Below are 18,952 nucleotides of genomic sequence, written 5' to 3'. Positions count from 1 at the left end.
CTTGTCAATCTGTCATCTTGTCTCTGTGTCTTGACTCTGCACGTGCCCGAATTCTCTGTGTCTGCATCTTCAGGGCATCTGGGTGAACATGTTGCCAGTCAGAACATGGTGAATATTTCATTGTTGTGCCACACCTTCACTCTCTTTTGGAGGAAGAGGGACACAAGAGCAGCCTTTTTTTCAGATTTTCATGTTTAGTGAACTTTCTATTTTTTGCATTCACTATATTCTTCTGGATAATGTCCTCAAAAATTAGTTATTAACATGGGAAAGGATCAGAGATGGGAGGAAGTAAGGCATGATAGAATGGAATTGCAAAGGGTGAGGATGGGCTTGCTTTCCCACAGCAGAAGGAAGCAGTGTAGGAAAGAAAGGAGATTAAGTGATCAGAAGATGGGAGAGTGCCTACCTTTGCTGTCATGGGGAGGGGTAGTCTGAACTAAGAGGGTTACAGAAAAAGAGATACCTTTAGGGGTGTCAAGTAGTAACATCTTACCTTTTCTATATAGTTCATTTTACACAGTTCCTTTTCTACACCAGTAATTTATCCTGCTTCCATTTTGATAAATGCTAAATCAACTCATTTGGCTGTCTCTTTTTACTGAGGAAATGGAAATCTTTGCCATCAGCCAGGGCAGGAAGGGTGGTCTTTTTTTTTTTCCATATCAGTTACTGTCTATGCTTATCAGATACAATTATCAACCATATCCTTGGAAGTAGTCAAAGGCATCAGTTGACTATTGTTGAGAAGGAACAAAGACCATCATGAAAAATTTAAAGTATTGTGGGTTTAGATAAGAAGTGGAGATTGGGTGAGCTAAAGGTTGCAGATCCATCTTGAGGCTGGAGTTGGATAAGAAGTACTGAAGATGTTTAAATGGGAACATCTTTTTTGTCTTTTCCACTTGAATATCCAGAGACAAGCTGAAATAATCAAAGTAGGTGTGGGCAAATGCTGGTGATTGTTAATGAAGAGATTAATGCTGTGTTCACTGCACATGTAGTGTATTATTTCCATTTTAATTTGTTAAAATGAAAGGTTAATTCTGGTGTGTAGTAACTGCCAGCAAGGCAAACAGTGTTTCCCACTGAATTAAACAAGCAGCTACAAAACGATGTTCTGGGTGTTTTGAGCAGGTGCTCAAACATTGTTCATTTAGGATTTGTTTTAGAATGGTGGAGCCCATCCAAGATGCCACAGTAATCCAAAGGGATTTTTCCCCCGTAGAAAGAAGGTCCTCCAGAGACTACAGTGTACAGTGAACTGTGTAAATATGACCAAGTTTGGGTTTTTTTCTTGCTCAGGTCTCGTGCAGGTGGAGTCAGTTTTTAAGCGAACCACTTCATTTAACTTCCTTTATTATAGTAAACAGTGTAACTGCAGGTGTAGCACCTCTGTTCCTTGCCCCAGGGAACTCAGTCCTGGGACCTGCTGATAAATGCTGCCCCGTGTTGGCGCAGGCAGACACATGGTTTGGCAGCACAGCAGCCACAACGGGTCCCACTCGAGCTGTCACTGCCTTGGTGGGGTTTGTCAAGCATGTACGATGAGAAGCATTTAGTCTGGGGGCATGCTTGCTGCCCTGAGAGTGCTGGGAAATGAAGAAGCATTAAAGAGCTAGAGGGGATGTTTGGAAATATGAGGCAAGCATCCCCGGAAAGAGACAAATTGAGGAGAAATGGACAAGTGAAACAGGAGAGACAGAAACTATCGGAATAAGTGGGCACTGGAGAGAACTGATTAACGGAAGGAAGTGACAGGCACAAAGTGGCAGTGAAAGAAATCAGCACAGGGGAAAGCAGATCATGGGCAGAGGTTGTCTGAGAGTGGGAAAATGCAATAGATGTGAGAAAAATGGTAAGGACATCCAAGAAAAAAAAAAAATAAGAGTGGATGAATTTGTTTTGATCAGTTTTTCTATTTGCTTAGATTTTCTGGGCCTTACCTACCTGTTCTCATTGGATTTCTCAGGGGTGTCCTAGGGGCAAGTTTGTCATGTCAAGTAGGGTGAGAACAGCAAAACCTCTCTTTAAGGTCTTTCTGCTCTTGTATGGACAGAATTTCTGCTTCGGTATGATATTAATTTGGATACATAATTGTTTTACACTCAATACCCTTCCTGCTATTTTAGATTAACAAAGTCTGTATTTATTTGGCTTCAGGAGTGAGAATTATATTGGTCTGGAGTATTTAGGTATATTTATTTGTACACCAGCTATGTTGTTTGGTTTTGGTTTTCTTAGTCTGCACAGTAAGCAGTCACAGCCCACCAGCAGAGCTTTCTGTTTGCCATCTCTGTGTGAAACTTTAAAGTTTCAGTTTGCAAATCTTTTGAGCATACTCAACTTTTCAATAGGAAAGGAGTTAATGAAATAGCATCAGAATTATACCAGGAAGCTTTTTACTACTGTCATGAGATGATACAGTCATTGGGTCAGATAACTAACTCTGGAACTTAGCTACCAGAAAGGTACCAAAATAGAAAAGATGAGTATGGCTGGAGTTTGGCTTGTCCTCTGTCAACCCCGTCTTTCTGCATGATGAAAGGAGTTCATTGTTTTAACAGAAATCTCTTCTTGTATGTTTCTACCTGTCTGGGGCTTTTGTTTGAGCAGAAAAGAATTAACCCTCCTTTCTTCAGCTTATCTCAGTGAGCTACTGCAGATGAAACAGTGGCTAGTGTGACTCTAAGGTAAGGAGAGGCAGTGATGTCTATCTACTAAAGTAATGCTGTTTGAGTAGGTGGTCTAGTATCTTGTCTTAGCAAATGCATAGGAATTAGTTTAGATTCATTGAAATCAGTGCTTTAACAGTTTCAGTTTCAGGTAAGAGTAGCTGTTGTGGCACAAAAGTTAGAAAGCTTCAGCATTTTCCCCAGCATTTTTGTGTCTCGTACGTCAGTGGCTCAAATCTGTTTGTAGTCACCCAACCGTAGTGTTTACATGGTAATGAATGTTTTCATTCTTGATGCACGTTTAAAATCGTCAGCTGTCATGACCTGATTAAAATGATTATGTCCATCTATTGGAAAGAGCAATTGATGTGGCAATGCCTGCAACATCAATCCTTATCAAATAGGAGAGAATCATGTTTTAACAGTAAGACAGAGTAATTAAAAATGTCATATTTAAGTGCAATGTTTTGGAGTAGTAGAGGTGGGTTATTACAGTAAAATATATGTGGTTTATGAGTGGGATAATGTTACTCAGGGTGTTTTCTGTTGCACTGTTTTATTTCTCCCTCTTCTCCAGTATCCAACGTGATAATTTCTCAGAGGAAGAGGTAAGCCATAAGAGCGACTTCCTCTGCCACTCCCTTTTCCACATTGGAAGCCTGCAGGATTTCAAGGGAGTGACTTAGTCAAATATGATTCACAGGTACTTGATTTTTAATTTATTTAGTGTTGCTGAAGGTGCCAAGCTGTGAATTTTAGGAGCTAAAATACTCTGCCTGTAACCAGACCTTATGCTCACTTGCATGCAAGGACCTATGTGTTGCAGGTTTTATATCTTGAAAAGACAGGGACTGAAGAGATTTCAGGACTATGTTGGCAAGAAATTAGGTGTAGTTTGGGGTCTAGTGTATTATGTTGTGGGGGAGGAGGAGGAGGAAATGAAGAAGGATGTTTAAGGCAACTTTTAGATCACAGCCTTGCTGAGTTGTCCAGTTTTTGGCAGAGATGACTTTGCTGTCTCATAAGGATGTGTTCATTCATGGGTACAGAATCTCCACCAAATTATGCAGGTGCCTTTCTGTGAATATATTGTTTTAGTATGACAGCAGGCTTGGGGAAAGGCGGATTTCCACGTGTTTCGGAGGTAAACAGTAGATTCCAGTGAGTTTTACTTTGCCATCAGATTGAGCCTATCAAGATTTTGTTTGTAAATAAGCAGAGTAAATCAGGAATTAAACCAGGTTTGATTTAATCAGGAGTAAGTACATTGTCCTGAGATTATGCAGGGAAAAGTAAATGAGCTTGTTGATGGAACAGTCTGTTTATGCACGTAGGTGTGCTTTACTGTGGGAAAATGAGATCTCCAGACACTGAAGCCATCAGCACTCATTCACCAAATTTTTCAGAGTGTGAAAATTCAAGAGGCTTTCTTGTTTCCAAAACAGTGTGTCTTTTATTGGAATAGTTGAAACAGACCCTAATCATTTGAAGATCTTGTTGCAGAACAAATTGAACTCTAATGATGTGCAGGCGGTGCCAGTGATGGGCTTTTGTCCTCACCCTCCATCAGCTAGGGTTTCATCTGTTTTCCAAGATGGCAATACACTGCTGTAGGAGTTTCTGAACAGAAATGTCAGAGATAATAGAGGTGCCAGGAGCTGTAGGAAGCCAATGTTAATGTTCAGCGAGAAACTGAAAATGAAAAAACAATGAAAGCAGAAAAGCCTTAAAAGATACAGGGCCAAGTTTGAGAGTTTTGTTTAAAACTGTTTATTATCAGTCAGAGAAGGGCCTTGGCAATGCCTGAGGCACTGCAACCCTCTTGATTGGTAACATAAGAGCAAAGTGGGTGCCAGATCAGACTCTGCTAAAGGGAGGTGGGTATCAGCCCAGGCAGAAGTAAAGAACAGGTGAGAAGCTTATGTGCTGGGAAAAGTTCTCCCTAAATCTATAGATGAAATGCTGGGAAGTGTTGTGTACACAAGTAGTGTACTTGTGACTTGGTTGAGCTGCAGCTTTTGGCTCCTACACTAAAGTGTCCTGGTTTTGGCTGGGGTACAGTTCATTTCTTCCTGCTAGCTGCTACAGCATTGTGTTTTGCATTTAGTATGAGAATAATGTTGATAACACACTGATGTTTTCAGTTATTGATATGTAGTGTTTCTGTTGAGTCAAGGACTGTTCACCTTCTTACGCCACACCAGTGAGGAGGCTGAGGGGGCATGGGAAATTTGAAGGGGACACAGCTAGGACAGCTGGCCCAAGGGATATCCCACATCCTATGGGTCATCATCAGCATATAAAGCTGGGAGAAGAAGGAAAAAGGGTCTCAAACATTCAGAGTGACGGAACATTGCTTTCCTAGGGGTTTAATTCCTTATTTTTCTTTGCTTTGTACATGATTTTTGTTTTATCTATCCAACTGCCATTAATTTAATACATGTCTTCCCTCTTTTATGATTCTCTCTCTCATCCTTGGTAGTGGTTAGCAAGCAACTGGGGGGGCTGGAGTTGCCAGCTGGGGTTAAACCACTGCACAAGGGAAAAGAGTTCTTACTGTAAAGCCACCCAGTGTTATAATATCTTAAAATTGGAATCCTTTGTTTGACTTTCTGCTTGAGTTGTGAATGACTGTTTCTTCTGGTTGTTAGTGAAACAAAACTTAATTTGGCCTGGGCACTGTAGAGATGAAACACAATTGGTAATGCTGTATACATTCACTTCAGATGACTTTATAAATCCCAGATGAAATAATTTTGCTTAATTCCAGACGAAGCAGAGTGTGGCATGTGCTCTGTAACGAGAGTCAGTCTTGTTGGAGGCCCTGCATAACCTCATCTGAAAGAATATGATTTCATGAGAGCAGATATACTGTGGATTTTGAGCTGTTTGTTACATTAGCTCATTAATTCATTGATTGTTTCTTGGTTTTGCTCAGAGTGGAAAGTTTTTTAAAAAGTTCTTTTCCCCTTCAAATACAATTATTACTAAGTGATGACTTCTCTGATCTCTCATCCTCTAGGAAAGGAGATGTGTAATGAGTTCTCAAACCTGAAATGAAACCATATAAATATTTAACCTTAAAAAAGGTTATTAGAAAACCCAAGTATTCACCAAACTGAATAAAAGACTGAAATTTTAATTGCATAGAAACCCTTCCCTTTCAGCTGTGCTCTCCTTAATGTTTGTCACGTTGATAAAGTGGTAGCTGTCACCTCACAAGATAGGAAGGATGAGGTTTTTGGTGATCTTTATCATAAATTAGTAATATTAGAGACACAGAAAATGCAATAAATCTTCTTGTTTTTTTAACCAACCCTTTGTTCTGTCTTCTCATTCCAAGTTTTGTTTTTCTGTTCAATGATACAGTGACATCTTTGTTGCAGACAACTGTGAAATGTTGAGTGTCACAAGTTTTCTGTGTTAAGTTGAACACGGCCTGAAAAATTAAATTTTTGGTTCTTTTCTGGGGACCTCTGGGCACAAAGTGCAGTATTTTCAATAGAGATAACACAAGCAATATGCCAAGGTATCAACATAGTGGCAGTATTAACTGGATTTGTGTCCTGATTCTTCAGTGTTTGGTCTGCAGACAAGTGGGAGAGCCCCTGTCACGTCCTGCTGGGGTCAGCTGCCTGTGGCTGCAGCTGTGCTGGGGGTCCAGGGGCAGCAAAGCTGGGTGCCTGGGAGGCTGTGTAGGCTTTGAGTTTGGAGGATTTGAGGCAAGCTGGGAGGAACTAGGGAAGGAGTCTGTCCACGGGTTGGAAGATAAATGAGGTAAAAAGGATGGTAAATGTTCATGTCAATAAAATAACCTTTTGAGGATGAAAATTGGGTTGAAAAGCTCTCTGCTGCCCAGGTTCTTCCCCATCAGCTGCTCTGGAGAATTTCAGTCCTGTTGTGCTGGAGAGCCTGGACATGTGGGTGAGTCCTTTCAGGAGCTGCACTGCTCTGGGGGGACTCCTGTTCTCTGGCTCCTTGGAGAGTAGTGCTGTTTTCAGGAACAGCAGATGATGTGATCTTAAAGGAACCTGCATCTTGCTGTGAGGGGCAGAATGCACAGTGGGGTTAAAACTTCCCTTAGGATTGAGAAATGACCTCTACAGAGAAAGAAAAAGCATTACAAAGTGAGGCCAGCACAGGGGGATTCCTGGGGAACAGAGGGAAAGGTCTGGCCTCCCTTGGGAGAGCAGCTTGTGGGGAGCAGGAGAGGCAAAAGCCAAAGGTCAGAGAAGGAGCCTCCCTCTGCAAGGATCAGCAGCCAGCTCCCTTCTCCCAGGCCTGTCCTCTCAGGAGAATAACATGAAAAAGTGTGCACAGAAAGTCTGTGCACCACAGACCTGCAACCTTGGGGCTGTGATGACTGTAGTTAATTAAATAGGTGTCTTGTCTCTAGACAGCTCAGACATCTGTCTCCATTCTTTACTTGTTTTTCTGACACATTTCTATTTGCTTGTCTAGAGCTAAGCCCAGAGGACCTACAGATGGTCACCATTAATTTTGTCACTTGATGCAATTTAATTTTTTTTTTCTTTTAAAAATAGATGTGTATAAAAAATAAATAAATCTGTTAATAGAGCAACTCACTAGAGGTCTTCTGTTTGGTTTAGATTTAATTTTAGTTTTAAGTGACTGGGATTCAATTTTGGCATTTCTTTTAAACCAAATCTCTCTTGTAGCCATATCAATTTAAAAATTTGATGTTAAACAAACTTTCAAGTTTCCCTTTGCATTCCTAGTCTGGCTTCTTTGGAAACTTAGAAATCATTGCACGCCAAAACATTTTCTTTGTTTTGGATCACATACCTAGTTTTGCATAGCTTTATTCATGATTGCAGGATGCTAGTATTGCATCGGCTGAACTTGGGCTGTGGGCTTTCCAAACAAAAGTCTTCAGCAGTGAAGTGAAACCTTGTTAGTGATTTCTTAAGGAAGCCACAGGATTACAGACAAAACTCAGGAACTGTGACTAGTAACTGCCTGTACAGAGTCAGGATCATAGATAATGGCTTGATCTCAAAATAATTATATGTACTTTTAAAAGGATAAACCAGCTGCAGACAGGTTTGGCACTTTTTTTTCCATGTATTAAACATGGAGTGTCCTTTCCAAATATCTTTTAACATATTTCTCTTTGAGTTGTCTCTGGAAATTTTACTATAAGAAAAGCCAATTGTGTTCTATATTATGCACTCAAAAAATGTTCCCAGGATACACTTCTTAACACAATGTCATTTTTCTTCCTTTTGTACTTTATTTGCAGGTCAAAATTTATCTGGTTCACTCAAATTAGTGTCATTTTAACCCTCCCATAGAAGAGAAATATGATGCCAAACAGAAGTAACCTCTCCTCCTTCCAGAATATTGGATCAGGTAATCAATTAAAATGAAGTTTATTTGTAATGCATTGAGATCTTTCAGAATTTCTAATTGACTTTGGCCCTTTAATTCTCCTGACACATGGATAAGATCCGTGCTCTGTTCTTATTCCATGTCTAACTCCATTTACTAGGCAGAACAAGGCCACAGCTGGATATGCTGCAGACAGCTAACCCTCCCCCATCACTTTAATGCCTGTCTGGAATAGATATCAGTGACCTCCAGCTAAACAACTTGGGAAAGGAAGAAAAGGAATGAGGGAGGGAAAATAAAATAAAAATTAAAAAAAAATGGAAGAATTTCCTTCTGTAGCTCCAGGCAGCAAATACTTTGCTAAACAGAGGACCCTTGTGCTGAGCATGAAAGCTGGGTCTGACCTGGATGCAGGATGGGTTCAGGGCACATCACGAGCAAGCTCCCATCCTCAGTCTCCATAGCTGCATGCATCCTGGCATATTCATCAAGTTTCTACTCAAACATTACCCTAAAAATAAACAAAACAAACAAGATCTGGCTGGTGGGAAGCAGCTATGATTTATTTAAATGTGTACTGTCATCCAGTTGGGATTTAACTGTATGACTGTGGGCACTGTGGCACTGGAAGCAAAAACAGAAGAACTGGCATAAGGGATAGTAGAGAAAAGCTGAACTGGAGTGGCTACATGAAGGTATCGTGACCTTTTCTTACTGTACTTGGATTTCAAATACAATGAACCCTTCACTGCTATGATGAACAGGCATGAAAGTTTCCATGAGCTAACTTGTTTTTTGGCAAAAGCATCCAGTCTTTGAAGGATTAAATGTGTCCTACTGCTGTTGCAAGGGAGTAATGAACAATTATTAATGTCCCATTAATATGTCTGCCAAGCTATTTATAGAGGAGCCAGTGAAATTTATGCAAAAATATTTGAACTTAGCTGTGTTAGTTAAGGTTTGGACAGTACAATTTTCATATGAAGTTAGATTTCAGTTTTAAGAGAGATTTGGAAGAGGGGAGAAGAAAGTGAGACTTAGATGGAAATTAGGGTCAGTTCCACAATGAAAGGTTAAGTATAAAAGGCATATACATTGTGCTTTACATCTGGGCTCCTAAATAACTTCTACATGTTATTCTTTTTCCTTAAAACACCACTAATATGATGAATGCTTCATTTATCCAGATGATATTTTCTTGTCCTGACAAGAGTTCTTTTGAATTTGCGTCACATTTATCCTTTTGTTCATTTGAACTTCATCATTGCTGTTATCAAAATTTATGAAAATAGCTAAAAAATGTCAAGTAAAATATCACAATATAAGAAACTGCAGTTTCACCGCACAAAGTGGTGATGGTGTGATGGAGAACTCTGTGAGCTCACTGGTTCAAAAGCAGCTTAGATAGTTGTATCATCATAATAAGTGTGTTAAAATTATAAATATAATATAAATCCCATAATTGCAGCCAGCATAAAAATATTAAATTCTGTGTAGTGATAGACTTGAGGTTAGTTTTGAAGGTGCAAGTTAATGCTTTTGGCCACTATCACAGCTTGTAATTAACAACTGCTTAACCAGGTCCACTGTGGTCAAGAAGGTGTTGTATTTTACTTTGATTTTTTTGTTTGTATCCCCTAATGCTGGCTCCTTTTATCTTCTGCCTATTCAATTCCATTAGGAGTGATGGTTACCCTTGTTCTCAAACTTATGGCTTTCTTCCTTAATAACCGAGGAGAAGCTGTAGTTGCACACCTGGGTGGCACAGGGGAAGCCTGGGAAGCAGAGCACGGCTGATGCCCTGGACTGTGGTGAATTCTGTGGCGTTGCGCCTTATCAGCAAGGAAGGTTCCAGAAACCAGGACCCCTGTGAAGAATGCATTGCCACCTTCCACAAGATCTGAACCTAGTGATTCTCAATGGAACCAGGTCATGTGAGCTCTAGTGGCAGACAGGAGTCCCAAATTCTGTCTCTTAGCTCATATAATTGCCTGAAGGGCTACTTGGACTAAAGTATTGCCTCTGAGGATGTTAAGGGCACTTTACACATTAGAATTTCCCACCGAGTGACAAGCTGAAATTCAGTTTCTCATGAGGAAGCTGAAGTCACAGGTGAAATGTAACTGAGCCCAGATATTTTCAGAAACAACACTTGCTGGCACTGCAGTACCTGACACTCAGGAGTGCTTTATTAATTCAAAGTGTAGACTAGCACAAACCAGGAGCTGCTGTAAATGTTAATGGTGTCATTTTTACATCAGCTGAAGACTAAATGTAAACCTGCTGGGGGTCCTGTTATCTCCTGCAGTAACTGGCACTGTCAGGAGCAGAATTCCTTTCTTTGCTTTTGGCAAAGTGGAGCTCAGAACTGTATGCTAGAGCTTGATACATTGTTGAACATCCACCACAGCAAAGGCTTTTTTGGTCTGTGCTCTCTTCCTGAGTATAAATTGGATTTTTGCAAAGTCATTAGGATCTGTAGCCTTCCGCCCCAGCAGCATTTTAAATAGTCGTGTGGTTTTGTTGTTTTGAATTAAGTCATGCAACCTAGCATTCTGCTTCCTTAAGGTTATCTTTTAACCAAAGTGCTCTTTGCAGATGTAGTTACAGTCTTGTATTTTTAGAGCAATGAGCTGAAACACCTTGAAAAACATGCCTTGGTTTTGTACTTTCCTATTAAGCTTTGCAGGACCATCCACTAAGTAAGCAGAAAGGTGACAAACTCCTACTGAGCTTTAAATTGAACTCACTAGTGTACTGGGGCTCAGAAGCACTAGCTGCACAGATTAAAGGAAGAGGTGATCCACAGCAGTATCTTATCTCTTTGGCCCTGGGAGACCTGAGTTGGATTTTTACTCTGCTGTCTGCATTGCATATTCTCGCTGTGCTTCAGTTCCTCAGCTGTAAAACATCAGGACAATAATTCTTCCTTACTTCATGGATATCTCAAGAGGCTCAGGATTATAAAGGCTGAGCCATTATCCATCGTCCTATCCTGCAATGGATAGGACAGCAAAGAAAGAGTCCAGCCTCTCTCCAGTTGTGTTGCTGATTTTGGTATGGTTTTGTGCCTCTACCTCTTCTTTTTCAGTCTCCCATCTTTTGCAGAAACAGATGATTGTTTCATCTCCTCCTCTGCTTAGTGATCTGAGATGCATTTACTACAAGCACAGTAATTATTGCAAAAAGTGTTCACATTATTTTGCAGGCATGCATGTGCAAGAGGCTATTTACTTGCTAATTTTTTTTTTCTTGTTTGGTCTTCTTTACAGATTCCAGTAAGATTGTGGCAGACTATAGCCACTCACAAAGCCAGCTGGAATTACAAAATGCTAGTTTGGGAAAGGGTTCTGTGGCGAATTCCCTTGAAAATGGTCTCCAGGATATTATGGAAAACCTCAACACGAAGAAATATTCATCAACACTTAAATTTAAAACAAATGGGGACTATGCTGGCTCTTATTTAACCCTTTCACAACCTATGCCAATTAAACCTAATCCTTCCACCAGTGTTAAAAATACACACTCTATTAACAAAATTCAAGGAGGAAAGCAGTTCCCCTGTGAAAGCCCATATCTTCCAGATAAAAACATCTCTGTAAAGCATTTGGGTTCCATATCAGGCATGTCTCCATCCCTCAGTGGGTATAGTTCAGGAAGGACAGATTTTGATATCCATGCCAGCAGAGAAAATGAAAAATCCCTTGGACACATGGATAAGTTTCACTACTCAAAGTACAGTCAGAGAAATAAATCTTATGACAACATCTACTTCCCAGGAATGCTGGAGTCAAAGAAGATCTCAGGCTCTCTTCTGACTATGTGGAATGGAAGCTCAGGGAATGAGCTGGTGCTTTCACCTTGTAGCAGTTCTGGGGCAGCCAGCATGCCTTCCAGCCCAAAGCAAGGCAGGAGAATGAATGCTGAAAACAGTCTGGCCCTTCACATAAAGCCAGTGAAGTACAAGGATGGGATGATGGAAACTCTGGGCTCACGGCCTAGGAAATACTCTGGTGGATCTCTAAGTCATATGGGAATGTACAGTCGTTCCCTACCCAGACTTTATAAATCAACAGAAAACCAGCTGGTGCCATTAAGTTTGCCCCCCAGAAGCTCTCTGGGTAATAGTAAAAGAAAAAAACTTGGAGAAAAAGATCTGCCTCAGAATGCTTTCAATGCTGATAATTACCTGAATTTTTCTTCTTGCAGCTCAGGTGTTTCACCACATGGAAACTCTGTCTCCAGGAGTAATCCCTATGTCAATTCAACTCTCAATGTTCCTGCAAGCCCTCGTATTGCTAAAAAAATGCTTTTAGCACCTTCTTCCCCATATCTCCCTGATGATTTTGATAGACTTGGACTCTCAGGAACAAGTCCCGGTAGTTCTTTCTCCCCAGTGGATTTTGACAGGTCATTCTCTGTCCAAAGAAACCTTTCCACCAGTTCCATGGAACTTGATGACCCAGATCTGGAAAGTTACAGACAGACACCAAATTCTCTGCAAATGTCTATGCGAGAGCGGAAGAACAGCATTAGCTCAATTTCAGGAAGGGAAGACCTCATGGACTATCACAGGAGGCAGAGGGAAGAGCGACTTCGGGAGCAGGAGATGGAACGGCTGGTAATTTTTTTGTCTTCTCCTTAGTTATGTCTGATATTTAGCGTTTGCAAGACACCCATCCCAGGTCTAGCCATCAGGAAGGTACAGCAAAGAATAAGCTGCTCTGTTTTGAAATTCAAATGCAGCCTGCTCCAGATACCTTTTTTTATTATCATAGTCCATGAAGCTGACACTTGCAAAGTATGCTGCTTGCAGAGACAGTACCATTCAGCCACCCTGGAAAAATGTTGGAACCCATGTATATTGTGTTCTGTTATCCTGCAGGCTGTATTAAAATGTCTGCATACATAAAACCCACAAATGACACTGCAGGGATCCTGCAGGACTTTTTGTTTTAGATGATGGCACTGTTTTGTGGTAAGTGGGCAAAGAAAAAGAGATTCTGCTCAGCTTTGTGTGCTGTAGAGTCAGGTATACATTGGTGTGGGCTAAACAGCCATCAGCAGAGTTTTTTCTGCTTAGTTTTCATTTTTTCCTTCTGAGCATGTTCATTAAAATAGAGGCCTCCTTGCTTCTCACCCTCCCAAGATGGAAAGTAGCAGAGAGGGACAGTTTCTCTCTTTGTCTCAGTTGGTGTAAAGCGGTGCATACTGCCTCAGCTTGGGATTATCTAGGTAGTAAAATGTAATGTATGTATACTGAAACAACTTGGGGGTAGGAAAAGTAAAATGGTCTTCAGAACCCACAGAGGTGTTTGAAACAGTTTTGTATTGAAACTATCTCTGGAAGAACACATAACAGCTCTTCCAAAGGGTTTTCAAAGTGGCTTTGGAACTCTCTGATCCTATTAACATATTTTATCATCCACATAGAAACAGAGTCATTAGATGGGCCAATTGGTATTCCCGAGTCTTAAATTTGAGACATTAATTTTACATTTGTGTGCCTTAATTCACATCTTATGAATTTGAGCAAAATGGCAATAGGAAACTCTTGAACCTGTCTGGTTTGCATACAGACGGCAAGCCTGCAGGAAAATTCACTTTTTGGGCAGGCTGGAGGTGAAAAGCCATGGGGAAGATGGATGCAGGGTAGTGGGAATGTGGGAGAAGGGGATACCTCTCAATGACTACTAGCAATGACCCGATGCCTGTGCAGGGCCACAGTTCCCATCTTGAACCGCATGAGTGAGCAGGTTCAGGCTAAAGAGCTGTAACCCAGAGAGATGTCTCCCCCTTCCCCATCCTTATGTCCTTGATGCAAGCTGGTGAGAAGCCTGTTATGCAGACAGAGTCTGCCTTCCCCCCCGCCCCCCCATTCCACTGATCACTGTAGTTTATGAGATACACACTATTCTTTGCAAGATGTGAAAAAGTCTTTTCCTGCTCAAAGGCTGTAGTGTTGAGGCTCGAATGGTGGGAGGCAGGCACTGCTCCCTCCCTACTCTATGAGTGTCAGGGCTAGTTCACCCTTGCCCTGCTTTGCTCCCCAAAACCTCTGCTGGCTCCCCTTGAAGCTGCATCTTCTTGGGGGCAGGGACTGGGGTCCCCAGGGCAGGAAGGACCAGCTGTGAGTGAAATGGCTGGGTGGCTTAGGACAAAGGTTTTGGGAAACATGTTTCTCCCTCTTCCTGCTGCCTTTGTCCTGCCATTCCTCTGCTCCTGCCATTCCTCTGCCATTCCTCTGCATTTCAGTAATCTTCTCCCTAGTCCTGGTATCTTGTGTGTGCAGTGGTGATTGCTTCTTTGCTGCTTATCAGAAGGTTTTGCAGGCAGTCATGCTGTAAAACCTGAGATAATCAGTCATAAAAGCAAAGTATTTGTATTTCAAAGAGAACAGCCCTTTTTTTTTTTTTTTGTTTTAATTATTATTTGTAGTGAGGGATGAAAGATACTGGCTTGTTTCAGTATTCAGTGATGCTGATAATCGTTCTGGTTTTATATTTGGATGAAATGGCTACATTCCCACCCCTCAGTATTTCCTCTTGCTCAACAATACTTCCTTCAAGTCCCAATTCTTCAAAAAGAGAATTTGCTTACTGTTTTTCCAAACAGTACCTTTTTTGAAAACAAGATGATGTTTTGTGTGTTGCATATTTGAACATGAAGGATTTTCCTCCTACTTGAGTTCATCTTATACTCAAGATACTGCTCCATATCTACTCCATTCTCCATTTGCCAGAGCTATCTGATGGAAGTTTGAAATATCAAAATATCAGGACAGCACCTCCTTCCAAAGGTTTGAGAGTCTGAAAAACACCATAAGCAGGTTTCTAGATCTCTGAGAAGCAGAAAGATATATATTTAAAAATCCGCACATCAGTTCTTTGTATATTAGGGCCTGTCCTGTTCTGGTGTTATTTTACTTTGTCCTTTTGTATGGATCCCTGTCCAAAGGATAGTCAAGGATCTGTCCAAACAGGGTCTTGATATATCCAGCCAGAGCTTCCAAAGAACAATTTTGTTTGCCCTTGTGTACTGACATGGGCAAAGGATCCACATCTGTTCAGGTCTCTCTTTTTTATGGGGTTGGGGAAGGTGTGGATAAAAACCCCAACTAAAAAAGCACTCATGGATATCACAACTCTGTGGTTTGAGCTTTCTGTACTGTGTAAAAGCCCAGGCTGAGTAGCTGGTAGGTAAATGGCAGGAGAAATGTAGTCTCTCTGTGCACAAGTGACAGGATTTTCCCTACCAGGTTTTTGAAGCAGGGCAGGGAGAAGAACAGTGTAGGAATACTAAAATAAGTCCATCAGAAAAATAACACCCTTTTTTAGAGGACTAGACTGCTCTGTGGCCCAGATAAGAAGTGGAGAATGTCTTTCTTTGCACCAGCACTGCCCCTGCAGCTATTCTGCTGGCACAGAGTGGCTTGAAAGTGTCCTATTTGATAGCTGATATTCACTTCCGGATTTTTTTTTGGTAGTAAAATCCATGCACTCGTTGCAATCTGACCTAGTATCTGCCCTTGAACTCTTCTGTTTACTTTCACTTGTTTACTTTTTCTTTTACATATAAATTATTCTATGAGTTTTACATGTGTTTCTTTTGCTTTTAAGTGTCAGAGGCTCCTCTGGAAGTTTGCACTTAGAGCTGCTGCTGCAGCCAGCATATGAAAACAAATGATCTGCCGTCATTGCCCAAAGAAATAACCAGAGATTATAAAAAAAAAAAAAAAAAAAAAAAAAAAAAAAAAAAAAAAGTACAAATACTAAAAATATGCAGGTTGTTTTTTTCTTTAATTATTTAAAAGTCCAAGTTTTAATTTGTTCCTTTGCAACAAATACAAAAGGCACATAAGTGCTTGTGTAGGATTTGGTGTTTTTCCATATCTATTTCTTTAGATCTGCTGTCTGTGGCTGGGTTCACATAAATTAGCTGAAGACTGGTGCCACTTCTGCTTTGCCAGCCTGTTCCTTTGTGGCTTGAAGAGCAGGGGAGCTGGCATTCTGATTCCTGCCATCCCCCTGGCGCTGGTGCTGGGGGCGGATGGGCTGTGGGAGCAGGTGGGGCGGCCAGGGCTGCTCCTGGTGCAGGCAGCAGGGTCACGACCTACTTCTGCTTCCTCTCCAGCCCAGCTGACCGGACATCACATCCTGGCATGGGGATGTTTATACGAGCTGTACACAAGCAGAAGTTGGAGTAGCTATGGCTGACACTAGCCCAGGAGCCTTATAAACAAGGGAGAAAGCTACTGCTGTGATCTAACAATGTTCCATGTGATTCAGTTAGTGCTTTTTTTATTTTAATTATTATTTAAAGAGTAAATCTCACTCTTTTTTCCCCCCTCATCTGAGATGAATGCCAAATTGTAGCTGCTGGAACTAAAAGGGGCTCTTTTTCTTTAACTGATAAGGTGGTTGGGAGTGGAACTGCACAGGCAACATATTTGAGCAGATCTCAAGGGCCATCTGTTTTCTTTGATAGCTACTTGTTTAAATAGCACTAAAGTTTTCAGTGCTGGTTTTTAGGCAGTACAGTGTATTTCCTCTAGATGGTGGTAGGTACCTAAAAATTAGATGTGCAGTAGGTTCATGATGCCTTCCATTGCCCAGCTGTCTGTAGGGATCTATGAACATACATAAACATTGTTAATGAAGTTTTAGTAGACCCAGGATATGTACTGGGAGAGGTTTCATGTTATCAGTGCCTGAATGAGCAGTAATAAAATTCAAGGGGCTTGTTCCATAGTCCACTTTGTCACAGTCAGAGGAACACTGAATTTCATTAGTTTATTCAGAAGTAGGGAATAGTACAGAATATCCCTGTGCCTGGTTTGCATTGATGCCTTGCAATTTAGTAAGATGTGCTTATGCAAAGGGAAAATGAAATGAACCTATTTTGGAGTTTTTAAGATGGTACCGCTTTAAAAACATGGTTAATAGAACTTACGTAAATCTTCATATGATTTGTGGAAAGCCTCATATACATGTTTTATAAATCTATATTGGCACTGTGTCTTTCTATAGATCCTTTAAGTATAAAGTACCCAAGCTGTATGTAAAACTGTAAGTCATTAGCTCTTAAAGGAGCCCCAGCCAAGTTGACAAAGGCCAGCTTCAAGGTAATTTTTCCCACAGTATTTGACAGTCTCTATAGTGTTACAGAATAGCTACTTAATATCATTTAGTTTTGTGATTGAACAAGTGCTGTATAATAGGATAAACCCCCTGCAGAATATAACTAATATTGATGACTCCATAACTTTCCAGGAACATTCAGTTTCAATTGTGTTGTGAAACATTTCTGTGGGGTCTTTAATAAGCCAAAATCTGGATTACATATGCTTAATTTTTGCAGCTATATATATTATGCAAATTAACACTATGCTCCAGGAAGAAATCAATTACAGGATACCTGTTCTCATTTACAGAACTTAAGTACTGCTCTGTAACTCTGGTCTTCAGGCTCCTGTCCTCAGTGTGGTTGGAAAAGGAGCACCTGCATAGGTACTATAGGGACAAAAGGGCTGAACAATGCTGTTATTTTGGCAGCCAGTGGCATTCCCTCAGGAGCAGAACACATGCCTCAGGTGGGTACAGGAGCTAAGTCTCAGAAAGTCATCTGCTCTGCTCCTCCCTGCAGGCTGTCTCTGCTCTGTGCCACTGCTTTCTCCTACTTTTACCAGTCCATTTCTCCTGTGCCTGCTCTGGGAAGGAAAGGACGAGGCACACCTGCCCCTCTGCTCTGACCTGGGCTCTCCACACTCCTTCTCTGTGCAGGTGTCTCTGCTGTCAGAGCTGCCTCTGAGAGGGGGGCACGAAATACAGGTGCTGCTTCTGAAAGCTGTGCTGCTGGTGGTAACTTTGTAGCTGGAGCACTAGCTATAGTAAAACAAGGACTGGCAATGAGAAAACAAACTAGTCTGGAGTGAGAAACTGGTGCAAACTGGAGGGAAGGGAAAGAGCACTTGGTGAACTGTTCTCAATCCCTGTTCAAGTTTATCATTGAAATAAGCTCCTTAGAAATGTAGGACAGAAAGAGAATGCTTTCTCCAGCCTCTCCTTTATGAGGTAGTGAATGTACATGTAAGAAAGAAAGTTTGGGGTTCTTCTGCAGCTCTCTTCTCCAGTCTCCCTGCCTCTCTCCCCACCATCCTTTTTGACTAGCTACTGTTCCTAGCTTTTGCTGAGAAGGTGGTGGTTTGCCTGTCTGAGCAACAGTAGGAAACATTGTTCTTTTGCAGCTGAAAAGTGCAACAGCTTCTTCAGGCAAAGGAAACCTGGCTGCATGGACTAGCCATAATTCATGTTAGTCTTTGTCACAAGGGATAGACTGCATATGTATTTTTAATGAAATTTGAGGTTATCCAGTTCCTAGTGGCACTTACCTGAAAAGCTTCCTGTTTGCTGCAGCTGATTAACCAAGGCTTGCCTTGATATCCAGATATAGCAGCACTTCTACACATTTGTAAAATTCATAAATGTGATATGTAGCAGATGAACAAATCTAGGAATCACCACATGGTTGCTGTTTAAAAAGTGGGATATTTATCTCTGATATTTTGGAAATTTTTTTACAGTGTATCAGTCTATTAATACCACTGTTAATCAATAGCAGAAGAGGGTTCTTATCTCCTTATCTCATCACCCTTGTCCTTCAGCATTTAAATTTGCAGCCAAGCATAGGTGATATGTAGCTTTCTCAAAGCCAGGAGTAGTGAAGCTGCTCAGGCACAAGACTTGTTACCCCTTTTTGTAGTGGGGAAGAGAATTACAGAAAATACATGGAGATGTTTAAATTAGTTGGAAATGACATTTTATGGGGAAACGCACTGACCAGCTTACCAGGCTTGATTCAACATCCCCCCCTCCCACCAGAGCCAATTTTAAATCCATTTCCTGCTTTTGACATACCTATTTTTT

General features: G+C 41.1%; 1 protein-coding gene across 4 annotated transcripts in view; it reads left to right on the top strand.

Moving 5' to 3' along the window:
* Positions 1 to 3,294: 3,294 nt before the first annotated feature.
* The window catches only part of PHLDB2 (pleckstrin homology like domain family B member 2), a 60,334-nt gene continuing 44,676 nt past the window's right edge, over positions 3,295 to 18,952 (top strand). For all 4 annotated transcript variants that reach the window (XM_053971511.1, XM_053971514.1, XM_053971513.1 and 1 more), the window contains exons 1-3: positions 3,295 to 3,378; positions 7,939 to 8,048; positions 11,300 to 12,648. In XM_053971511.1, the coding sequence (XP_053827486.1) occupies positions 8,000 to 8,048; positions 11,300 to 12,648 (1,398 nt within the window). In that variant the 5' untranslated portion in view covers positions 3,295 to 3,378; positions 7,939 to 7,999. The remainder of the gene's footprint in view (positions 3,379 to 7,938; positions 8,049 to 11,299; positions 12,649 to 18,952) is intronic.

This window comes from Vidua macroura, chromosome 2, assembly GCF_024509145.1.
Source record: "Vidua macroura isolate BioBank_ID:100142 chromosome 2, ASM2450914v1, whole genome shotgun sequence".
NCBI classification, from domain to species: Eukaryota; Metazoa; Chordata; class Aves; order Passeriformes; family Viduidae; genus Vidua; species Vidua macroura.
Note: the sequence above shows the minus strand (reverse complement) of the source record. Positions and strands in the feature narration are given on the sequence as shown.